This window comes from Leucoraja erinacea, chromosome 6 (genome assembly GCF_028641065.1).
Source record: "Leucoraja erinacea ecotype New England chromosome 6, Leri_hhj_1, whole genome shotgun sequence".
Lineage (NCBI taxonomy): Eukaryota > Metazoa > Chordata > Chondrichthyes > Rajiformes > Rajidae > Leucoraja > Leucoraja erinaceus.
Genome location: NC_073382.1, coordinates 72,785,194 through 72,797,380, shown reverse-complemented (window position 1 = coordinate 72,797,380; position 12,187 = coordinate 72,785,194). Strand labels below are relative to the sequence as shown.

Genomic DNA, 12,187 nt, shown 5'->3' with positions numbered 1-12,187 from the left:
TCTCTCTCTCTCTCGCTCCGTCCCTCCCCCAGCGTAGCTCTGCGACTAGTTTCACTGTCCTCCTGATTAATTACACCGTACGCTGTGTCTCCTTCTCTCCTGACCTTCTCTGCAGAGATGCAACGTCTGGCAGGCTGTTACTCCAGCATCTTCAAACTCCCGCCAGAGCCCCGGCCATGTCTCCCTTGGCCCCGCCCCCATCACACTGGCCCCGCCCAGAGCCTCTGTCCCCTTCTCCCCTAGGCCCGCCCCTGCCACCAACTGGCCCCGCCCCCGTCGTCCATCGCCCCAGCACTATCACCCCTGGCCCCGCCCCGTCTCCCTTGGGCCCCGCCCCCTGAATGCACAGTCACCGGTCATAAGTGAATGGCGGAGAGGGAGGGGCGTGTACCCTGCTGTGATTGGGTAACGTGACCGTCCATCGCGCAGTGCTCGCCAAAGCTATAAGATCTTTGGTGCTCGCGCCGCCGCGGCGGTTGACGCTTGCGCGTGGTGACGCTGCGGTGCGGAGCTCGAGGGGCCGAGGCCGCCATGGTCAGCCGGCCCGCAGCCTTTTAGTATGAGGTTCGCGTCCCCCCTCTGGCCGCACTGTGGTGAGAGGCAGCCTGCTGTTTCCTATATCAGTCTCGCTGTGTTCGCACAAGAGGTGGCTCGGTGAAGATGGCGGATATGGGCCCGGTTCTGGGCCAGTACGGCTGGTGAGTGGCGGCATGCGGCTGTGACGGGTGCGGTGCAGGGCAGTGGGTCAAGGCAGGGGCCGGAGACCGTGACAGTCGTGCAGCTCCACTGGATGCAGAACAACTCTATCCCCCTTCTTCCATTTGTTCAATCAGCTTTACCGGTGCTCGTCAATGTGAACCAGGGCCTCTGCTCGTGCAGTGTTTGTGGAGACGATGGCAGGTTGGCTCAGTGACAGGTCCTCTCCCATGATACATACGGAGAACTGTATGTTTAAGTTTCACTGATAACTGTATTGGTGACGGAGGAGCTCTTTTCAGCTATTCGTTCTGCAGTGCCCAGTAAAAATCCAAAGGGCATGGAAATGTAGACATGCCACTTCGTAATCGGCTTGATTGCTTTCACAATAAATATTTATTTCTTAAATCATCAATTGTATTTTCTCATTTTATACGCTGCTTTGTTCCTCGACATCTTTTAATCAATGTTAAAAGTGCATTGCTTTGGTGCTGGTCAGCATTATAGACAATAGAAATAGGTGCAGGAGTAGCCCTTCGAGCCAGCACCGCCATTCACTGTGATCATGGCTGATCATCCCCAATCAGTACCCCGTTCCTGCCTTCTCCCCATATCCCCCGACTCCGCTCTTTAAGAGCCCTATCTAGCTCTCTCTTGAAAGTATCCAGAGATCTGGCCTCCACAGCCCTTTGAGACAGAGAATTCCACAGACTCACAACTCTCTGTGTGGAAAAAGTGTTTCCTCATCTCCGTTCTAAATGGCTTACCCCTTATTCTTAAACTGTGGTCTTTAAAATAATACATTCCTCATCAATGTAAAGACCAAGACACCTCACTTTTATTGTGTGAAACTGCTGCTGTATTGTCCCATATTATTGTTGTTAAGATTCCAAGTAATTTATTATAGCTGAGATATTTGTTCTTATAGATATGGGGAAGCTCCATTTTTATTTGAAAAACAAAACCATAGGTGCTGGAAACCTGACAAACGAAAATAATAGAAATAGTCAACAGGTCACGCAACATTTCTAATGGAAAAACTGAGTTATTGGAGATGCATCGAAGCAGGCCAATCTGACACGCAGACAAGTGCTGATCTCTGCACCTACATCGTCTTTGTTAGAATTGTAGCATGCCCAAAATATAGGTTTTTGATTTGAATGGAAGATTAAATTGATTGCTAACTCGTAGCTTGCAGTCGCATTTGTGAACTAATCTGTGTTTGGCTCATGTGTAAAAGTTTCATTGGAAGGAATTGGGTCAAAAGAACAAGGCAAAAGGACATGTGTTACATTTCTTCTGCTTGTGTATATATGTGCTCTGAGAAGGGGAGAGGTCGGTGGAAATGAGAGTGAAATATGGTGTTGAGGATGGGATGGTCAGAATTCTGAAGGTGCCATGAAATGTATGTTTGGTGTTGGAAACAAATTGAGGCCAACCAAAATTGTTGAGATGATTTGAGCAGGAAGATACTGCAGATGCTGGTTAAAACCAAAGATATACACAAAAAGCTGGAGTAACTCTGTGGAGTCTGAAGAAGGGTCTCGACCCGAAACATCACCCATTCCTTTTCTCCTGAGATGTTGCCTGTCCTGCTGAGTTACTCCAGCTTTTTTTGTCTATTGTTGAGTTGATTTGTTGAATTTCAGGCTGATGAGCTGGACCGTGAGGGTCAGGGGAACCATACCCATGTCTGGCTCGGAAGTGGGTGAGTACAGATGTGCCTGATCTACTGGATATGGAGTTGAGAGACCTGTCAACGTGTTAAGGGGAAAGGCACGGTTAGCGAAACAATTCTAGGACTAGAGGTCATAACCTCAGAATTAAAGGACGTTCCTTTAGGAAGAAGATGAGAAGGAATTTCTTGTCAGACGGTGCTGAATCTGTGAAATTCTTTGCCACAGAAGGCTGTGGAGGCCAATCAATGGATATTTTTTTAAAGCGATAGTTAAATTCTTGATTAGTACGGGTGCCAGGGCGAAAGCAGGAGAATGGGGTTAGGAGGGAGAGATAGATCTGTCATGATTGAATGGCAGAGTAGACTCGGTAGGTCAAATGGCTTAATTCTGCTCCTATCACATGACCTTAGGATCCCCAACCTCTCCTAGTGTGGGAAGTCTGCATATCATTCCAGAGGAATAGTGCCTTCAGGAAGCGGGTTTAGAGGAGGAATAATGACGATAACCCTGGGAATCTGTGAGCTTCAATGAATGTTAGGCACAGACACAGTACAGTTCCTGACGTGATGATAAAGAATAAAGAAAGATTAAGAGGTTGGTTCAGATCATGTGAAAGGGAGGGTGAATTGGAAATTGGCTGCAAAGGTAATGACATTTTCCAGTTTAGCATAAGTGCTGGAAGTTGCACCAATACAATTGTCAACGCAATGGTAATAGAGATCAAAGATCCTATAGCAGAGCTCTGCTATAGGATCTTTGATAGAGATGATGGAGAGAGCCTTAGCTTCTGGTTTTTTTTTTCTCTCCCGTTCCTGACTTTTAATGGATTTGTTTAAATTATTAATCTTGTTCAGTGCTAACATTTTTAGGCAGATCAGCCAGCTTGAGTCCATGCTCACAATGAAGGTTTTATTTCTGTACGAGATGCGACCTATTTTTTGGAAACTGTCTTGAACTGATACAAGAATACGGAACGGGAGCGGGTCAGCTGGCGTGGGAACCCGCTGTGCCCTTTCATTACCCTGATCTTCATCCTCAATGTCATTTTCTTCTGTTTTTCACGTATATCTTAATTCCTTTCACAAGCAGAAAAGCTGTCTTTTATTTTGTCTTGAATGAACTTTGTGCCTGAACCTCCAGCTCACAGTGGGAGAAAATTTGAGAGATTCGCTTTTCAAGTCAAGACATTTCTCCGTTTCAATTAAAAATCTTACCCATTTTCTTGAGCAGCTGACTCTGAGTTCTTGTATCTTCAATCAGGTTAAACTGACTCCACGCATCTACCCAGTTGAGTCTTGTGAGAATGGAACAAGTTTTGAAGTGATCACCTGTCATTGTTTTGACCTGTAAAGAATACAGGCCTGGTTTACTCAGTTGTTGTATGGCAAGTTTGCCATGTCAGAAACCAGTCTGCTGATTTTTCATTGCAGTACCTCCGAGGTGAGTATGTCTTCAGATATGAGTTTGGATCTACACGAGGCATTCATGCCATGGGGCAAACGTAAATTGCAGCACTTCTGTAAATCTTCTTGTAATAAAGCCAATGTAGCATTTGCCTTCCTAATTGTTTTGTTTGTTGCCTTTCAGTGATTTGTTTACATTTACAAACAGCAACTTTGAGCATTGTTTCCAAATCTTTCTCCATTAAAAAATAAAATGACCAAATTGTATTCTACTGGCCATATTGCCAGCCACCCACTAATTTAACTCGTCCACATCTTCTTATGGACTTTATGTACTCTTCTCTGTTTGCAATCCCATCTGTCTTTCTATCCAAACTTGGGTCTGTGCTGTTTGGATCCTTCAGTCAAATTATTAATAGAGATTGTGAATAGTTGAGGTCCAAGCAGAAAGTCCTACAGGTTACCTTGCTATAAATAATGTGCCAACATGAGAAATACATGTTTATTCTGACAATTCTCAATGGCTCATCTATTTTATGTACTTTCTAAATATACTATTGTTTCATAATAATATGTACTTCAAGCCAAAGTAAGAATTATTGTGCAGTATTACATTTTTTCCATGGCCACACTTTTTTTTGTGTGGTCTATGGAATCTTTTGTTGTTGGAGGTTGCTGCTGGTCAAAAACATTTTAAATATCATTTGTTTAAAAAAAATCAGTCAATAATAATGGTATGAAAAACACACAAAGTTAATGGTAATGTTAGATGGAAAATAAATCATTTCACTACACTGACTTAAATCAAGAGTATTTATTTGTCAGCCAGAGCACCCGGAGAAAACCCCCACAGTCTCGGGGAGAACGTACAAACCCTGTACAGGCAGCACCTGTGGTCAGGATTGGTGCATTAAGGCAGCCGGTCTACTGCAGCGCCACCATTCCTCGGTACACGTAACAATAAACTAAACTAACTGGGAGAAATGTAGACAGATTACCAAAAGATTTCAAAGCAATAGGGTTGTCTTAGTGGGTGTCTAACTTCCTTAATATTGACTGGGACTTACTTAGTGCCTAAAACTTAGATGGGGCAGAATTTGTGAAGTGTATCCAAGAGGTTTTCTTGAAACAGTATGTCGGCTGTCCAACTTGCGGAACCTTGTGTTGGGAAATGTGCATTGCTAAGTTATAGAGCAATCGAGCGTGCAAACGGGTCCTTCGGCAAAATTTGCGCACACCGACCAACTTGCCTCCATCTACACTAGTCCAACCTGCCTGTTCTTGACAATAACCGTCTGAACCTCTCCTATCCATGTACCTGTCCAAATTTCTCTTAAATATTATGATATACCAACCACCCTATGTGTTAATAAATAAATAAATAAATAAAATGTACCTCTCCGGTTCCTATTAAGTCTCTTTCACCTTAAAACTATGTCCTCTGGTTCTTGATTCCCTTACTCTGGGCAAAAGACTTAAGCATTTACTTAATCTATTCCACTGATGATCTTGTACAGCTCTAATCCCTCATCCTCCTGCGCTCCAAGGAATAAAGTTCTAGCCGGCTCATTCTCTCCCAATAGCTTAGCCCTCGCATCCTGGTAAATCTTTGTTGCACCTTGTAATGAGTCGAGTCAAACACATCAAAATACAACACTTGTTCATTAAATCTAAATTGGCATAGGCAAGCTCTTGTTAATATAAAATGCATATTAGGCGGAGCCACCACTAACAAGCACTACAATCGGCTAGTAGGAAATAACCAATCTACACACCTTTTTCAGCGTGACATTTTTCCTATGATGTCCTGTATGACTGTAACATAATCGCTCAACTTCTATACTCAATACTCGAACTGATGAAGGCCAATGTGCCGAAAGCCTTTTTGACCACTATCTTTCTGTGATGCCACTTTCAAGGAACTATGTACCTGCAGTCCAAGATCCCTCTGCTCGACAACATACCCCTGCCATTCTCTGTGTAGGTCTTGCCCATGTTAGAAAGGTAACACCTCGCATTTCTCTATTAAATTCCTTCAACCTTCCCTCAGCCAAACTGCCCAGTCGAACAAGATCCTGCTGCACTTTTTTGACAACCATCTTCACTACAGTACATCCACTTTATTGTCATTTACAAACTTGCGAACCATGCCTTGTACATTCTCATCCAAATCATTGATATAAATGACAAACAATAATGGGGCAAGCACTGAACCCTTAGAAGCAACCTTCTTCCATCACCATTCCATGAAACCAATTTTCTATCCATTCAGCTATTTCTCCTTGGATCCCATGCAATTTAACTTTCCAGAACAGCCTACCTGGTGGAACCTTGTTGAATGCTTTGCTGAAATCCATATATCCAACATATACAGCATTGGTATGCTTGTGCTGTACTGTTAGATGTTCCACAACCAACCAAGTCAGTACCAACCACTGCATATTCATTCAAGTACTTCAAATCTGTCGTGGGTGCCATCGGTCAGGAGTTGCTGAAGCATGTCACCTTGCTCCTCTTGTGCACTGGTATTATGGATGTAGAACCATAGTAGTGCGAGGTTAAAGATGTCAGTGAAAACCTGAGCCAGTTGGTCCATGCAAATTTCCAGGGTTGACTCTCAAAAGATCTTCTGATGTCTGCCTTGGAAACTAAGATGATAGAATTGTGGTGGCCCATGCAAGTTCATTGTTGTTCTTACTTTCAAAACAAGCATAGAGTACGTTGATTTTTATCAGAGAGTGATGTGTTGCTGCCACTTGGGCTAATCTATTTCATTTTGTAGGAAGTGATGATGCGCAAGCCCTGCTATGGTTGCAAAGCATCCAACTGAGCCTCCAAGTTAGTCTGGAAGTGCTTCTTTGTAGTCTAACTGGCTTCTAGCAGCTCTTCCTGGACTTCCTGTATGACGCTGGCTCACCTGCCTTCAACGCTGCTGATTTGGACAGTTGATTTATCAATTTCCTGGTTTATCCGAGGCTTCTGGTTAGCAGACCCTCAGATTGTCTTCGGACATACAAGTTCCTCCACACATTTCTTTATGAAGTCAGTACCAACCACGGCATATTCATTCATGTCAGTTGCCGGTCCTTGAACATCACCCAGTCTACCAGGTCCATGCAGTCGCAAAATAATTTCCCTGCCTCCCCTGACCAGCTCTGTGCAATCTTTTTCAATCGCAACCTATGTGCAGGAAGGAGCATATCAAGTTGGTCTGTTTTTGTTTTCAACGTGCGGGCAAGCGATGAACTGTGGCAGTCTTTGTGGTTGGAAGTACTCCCACAATATGTTTGTGTAGGAAGATCTAGGGTTTAAACCCAGTGACAAAAAAGTGATACTGATGTGTTGCTACATCGTGATAGTGTGCAAATTGGAGGAAACCCTGAAATAGTGGAATTTTTGTGCTGCTTTTGCCATTAATTTTGTTGGTGATAGAGTTTGGAGGGTGATGCGGGCATAGCCAAGGTTAATGACTTTAGGGTGCATTTTATATGTGGTGTGCATTGCAGCTATAGTGTGATACCCTTGTAGTGAATTACAGTTTTGGGTTGTGGATAGGGTACTAATGAAGTTGGTTGCTTTGCCCTGGGTGGTGCCAAGTTGATTGAGTTGTTATGGTATGGTTTTAAGGTATAAGGATCAGGAAGTAAATCAGCATTCGATATGTCCCTTACAGTGTTTATGTGGCTGGTGTGGTTTAGCTTTTGATGACTGGGGATGATGGTGGAGTTGGCAACAATCATTCAATTGAAAATCAAAGATTAATCTTTCATTTTTTTGTTTTCGATGGCATTTTTGTGCTGCAAATGTTAGTGAAGAGAAAGTATACAGAAATCAGCCTTTTGACCCATTAACCATCGATGTACACATCCAATAATCCTTTAAAAAAAAAAATTCTTCCCAATTTCTTGTTAATCCTTCCCCCCTCTCCACATACCCACCACTATTCTACACCTTATAGACACACCAGGAGGAATGTAATGTGTCCAATTATCCCATCAAGCCGCACTTTTTTGGTACATGGGTGGAAACTGGAATATTCGGTGAAATGGAAGATTGCGCACGGCTCAAAAACATTAAATGCTAAATACGGAATTCATGTCAATTCGCTTTATTTAATTTGTCTTGGATAGTAATACACTTAGTGAAGACACTTGTGTTAGGCAGAGATGGTGACACTCTTAATTCTGTCCCACATCAGGACACGAGGGATCGCTGTAAATTTGGAGATGGTTACAATACAAGTAGGGATTCATTATTGTCTTTTTATATATAAATGTCTGTTTTCACTGATTGATAATGGTGAATGCCAATATTTTTGAGTTGGCTGTGTTGCATTTTTCATGTCAGTGACAATTCCATTTTACTTTTTTTTTTTCAACGTTTGTCATTTGTATGTTGAATGAATAATGGCTGCTGTAACCACACAAGAAAAGTTGAACTCATTTCACATAACTGAAATCGTTATTTTCTTCCTGATCTCCTCCTTCTCCCCCCCGTGATTTCTCGTGATTTTTTTTTAATGGATAGTAGATGAGGCCAACTGAATGCCGTTTTGAATATTGTGTTTGCAAATAAAAAAATTACATTGTACTTCATGAATAATTTGTGTTAAGTATTCAAGATTTAGAAATAAATATGATTTGTTGTATCAATTCAATTGATAGAATTTGCCCTCATTTAAAAAAAATGTTTTAATTTACGTGTGATATGGTGATATTTTTGTATCTGTGGAGCAATGAAGTATTTATTGTTCTTTAGTAAGAGTGCCATTTTTTTTTTGATTTAAACCAAAACCTTGTGCCATTTGACAATTTTGAAGGAAATGTTTTTGGGGTCCTGGTCGTCATTCTTGATCATTATCAAGGAAAGCACGGTTGCTGCCTTATGGTGCCAGAAACCCGAGTTCGATCCTGACCACGGGTGCTGTCTGTACGGAGTTTATACATTCTCCCCGTGACCTATGTGGGTTTTCTCCATGTGCTCCGGTTTCTTCCCACATGCTGAGATTTGTAGGCTAATTGGCTTGGTAAAATTGTAAGTTATCCCCAGTGAGTGTTGGTTAGTGTTAGTGTGCGAGGGCCGGTGGTCGGCGCAAACTCAGTAGGCCGAAGGGCCTATTTTCATGCTAAATATCTGAACTAAAATTAAACTAAATCACCAAATTAACTGTTATATTGCTATGTTTAAGTTAATTTCAACTGAAAAAGTGGAATGGATTATCCCTAAACAGTCACTTTATGAATACTAGTTTCAATTCAATTCAGTTTATTTGTCATTTGGACCCCTTGAGGTCCAAACGAAATGACGTTTCTGCAGCCATACATTACAAACAAATAGACCCAAGACACAACATAATTTACATAAACATCCATCACATTGCTGTGATGGAAGGTCGCACACCGGGTCTTGATGTTAGAGCCCCCGGCGTGCGCTCGCAGAGTCCCGCGGCCATTCCAAGCCGCGCGGGGCGGTGCTGTAATGCCCCGCTCCAGGAGCTCTTCAACCCCGCAACTCGGGCGGGAGAAGTCTCCATTGCGGGAGCCCTGAAAAGCGGTCTCCCTCCAGGGACCCGCGGGCTCCCGGTGCCGCCGTCCGCCAGAATCTCCGGAGGTCGGGCCGCAGCAGCGCTCCACCACCGCTCCACCCGCTCTGGACTCGGCCAGCTCCGCGACGGTGAGGTGAGTCGTCAGCACCAGAGCCCCCGGTCTTCCTGTTGGAGGCCGCTCCACGTTGCAGCCCCAACGACAACGGAGACCCGACAAAGAAAAGGTTGGGTCTCCCGTGCAGGGAGATTTAAAAGTTACCCCCCCCTCCACCCCACCCCCCCCCCCCACACACATACCCCCCCAACAAAAAGTAACAAAAACTACATCAAAACATAGACAAAAAATAATAAAAACGCAGACGGGCTGCAGAGGCCGCTGCTGACGAGAGTCGCGCGGCCTACCAAAGTTTGTTTCTTAAAAAGCAGATAGCAACAAAAACTGTTACCACCATGGCTGAAAAAAAATAAGATTTGTCTTAATTGACAAACCATAGTTATTTGTTAGAATATGGTCTCCATTTATTGAATTCTTTAAAAAGTGAATTGGTTTAACACAAAAATCAGGGTTGAAACCTGAGTTTGGGATTGGATAATTATACTCAACATCTCCTGGATCTATCTTCACAATCTTGTTATTTGTAATTTATTTTTTCGCCTTCTTTTTCTCTCTAATAGATTATAGTTTCTCTTATCTTTTTCTCTCTATCTTTATTCCTTAAAAAAAAGTTAAAAACTGAAGCTATGTAAGAAATCTGTAATTAAATTGTTGCTTACTATTATTTGTGTACATGCTTCTAATAAAACAAATTATTAAAAAAAAAAAGGTAAACCATGGCAATCTTTAATTGATTTGCCAGACAGGAGTGGCAAAGATCTACAATGAGCACAAACATTGCTCAGTGCTTCTCGGGCTCCCACTCACAGAACAATGGAGAGTTAGCACAATTATACATTTTTCTTATCAGTAAAACACTCCTACCAAGTCTGAATATGGCATGACTGAAAGATTCTGTAGCCTTTCACAATGTAGGAAAGCTGGGTCCAAATCCAGCTCATCCAATAACAAGTTATTACTTATCCCTGGAGTGTCAGCTATTTTTTTCAATCGTGGCTTCTTTATGGCCTTGAATGAAGCACATGTTATTACTGCAGGCTGCCATCTTAATGTCTTTATGGAAAAGACAACCTGTCCTCCATATTGTGTTCCATATAATTTACAAAGTCATTCAGACTTGGCACCGAGTCATGCTTTTGTAGAAGAACGACTCCATTTTAGATTTGACTATTAGATTTGACTATTAGCTCTATCACTAGGAGTATTGAAAAATGTTCCTTAAATGCATTTTCTTTTATAACCAGGTACCTTTCTCAAGAAGGAATTGAAGCCTGTACTAGTTTGTCCAACAAGCCTGATATAAAAGATATCATTTGTATTGCACTAAATGTAAGTAACATTTGATTGGTCATTACTTGACATTTTGGAATTTAAAAAAAAAATGTGTACAATAATAGCCACATATTTCCACATAAATGTTTAACCATTGTTTATTTTTAAAATATATATGGATTAATAAGAATAATATCATACTTAAAAATACTATAAAATACTAGATTGCATTTTGTTGCTCGCATAACTTAATGCCTGACTAGTTATATGCTAATTTAGGGTGCTGAAATAATTTTACAGGTCAGAAACATCTGACCCTTTTAACTGGCCGTCACCTGCACAATTTGGTGTATGAGCATCAACAGTTTGAGTTGTTAGTTTTAGTGCTTCATTTACCTCATATGATTTGTAATGAGCAATGGATGTAAATTGAAGATATTGAGATACATCAGTGTTATCAAAAGAGTCAGGCAATACTTTAAGTAATGTAACTTGCAAAATATCATTCATGCTCCATATTGAAAGTTAGTATGAATTCCTATTCTGCTTATCCTGAAGTGAAACACAATTGTCTTTTGCATGTAAAATCATCATTATTCATGTTTTATTCATAGAACCTGGGAGGGGGATGAAGTCAATTTATCTTTTGAGGCATACGATATAGCTTTGGGAGTACATATGCATTTATGTAACTAATAAGAATAAAAGAACACTTAACTTAATGCAGTGCTATCTGCTCACAATGCCCTCCATAATGTTTGGGACAAAGACCCATCATTTATTTATTTGCCTCTGTACTCCACAATTTGAGATTTGTAATAGAAACAATCACATATGGTTAAAGTGCACAATGTCAGATTTTAATAAAGCATATTTTTATACATTTTGGTTTCACCATGTAGAGATTACAGCAGTGTTTATACATAGTCCCCCCATTTCAGGCCCCATAATGTTTGGGACACAGCAAAGTCATGTAAATGAAAGTAGTCATGTTTAGTATTTCTTTGCATATCCTTTGCATGCAATAACTGCTTGAAGTTTGCGGTTCATGGACATCGTCAGTTGCTGGGTGTCTTCTCTGGTGATGCTCTGCCAGGCCTGTATTGCAGCCATCTTTATTTTATGCTTGTTTTGGGGGCTAGTCCCCTTCAGTTTTCTCTTCAGCATATAAAAGGCATGCACAATTGGGTTCAGATCGGGTGATTGACTTGGCCACTCAAGAATTGACCATTGTTTAGCTTTGAAAAACTCCTTTTTTGCTTTAGCAGTATGTTTGGGATCATTGTCTTGCTGTAGAGTGAACTGCCGGCCAATGAATTTTGAGGCATTTGTTTGAACTTGAGCAGATAGGATGTGTCTATACACTTCGGAATTCATTTGCTACTACCATCAGCAGTTGTATCATCAATGAAGATAAGTGAGCCAGTACCTTAAGCAGCCATACATGCCCAGGCCATAATACCCCCACCACCGTGTT

At 41.7% G+C, this 12,187-nt stretch overlaps 1 protein-coding gene across 2 annotated transcripts in view; it reads left to right on the top strand.

Moving 5' to 3' along the window:
- The first annotated feature begins 455 nt into the window (after positions 1-455).
- Positions 456-12,187, top strand: part of tdrd3 (tudor domain containing 3) — an 84,976-nt gene continuing 73,244 nt past the window's right edge. Inside the window, exons 1-2 of one of the 2 annotated variants that reach the window (XM_055637389.1) lie at positions 456-698; positions 10,683-10,767. In XM_055637389.1, coding sequence (XP_055493364.1) covers positions 661-698; positions 10,683-10,767 — 123 coding nt within the window. In that variant the 5' untranslated portion in view covers positions 456-660. The remainder of the gene's footprint in view (positions 699-10,682; positions 10,768-12,187) is intronic. The other variant, XM_055637390.1, reaches the window with a different exon arrangement.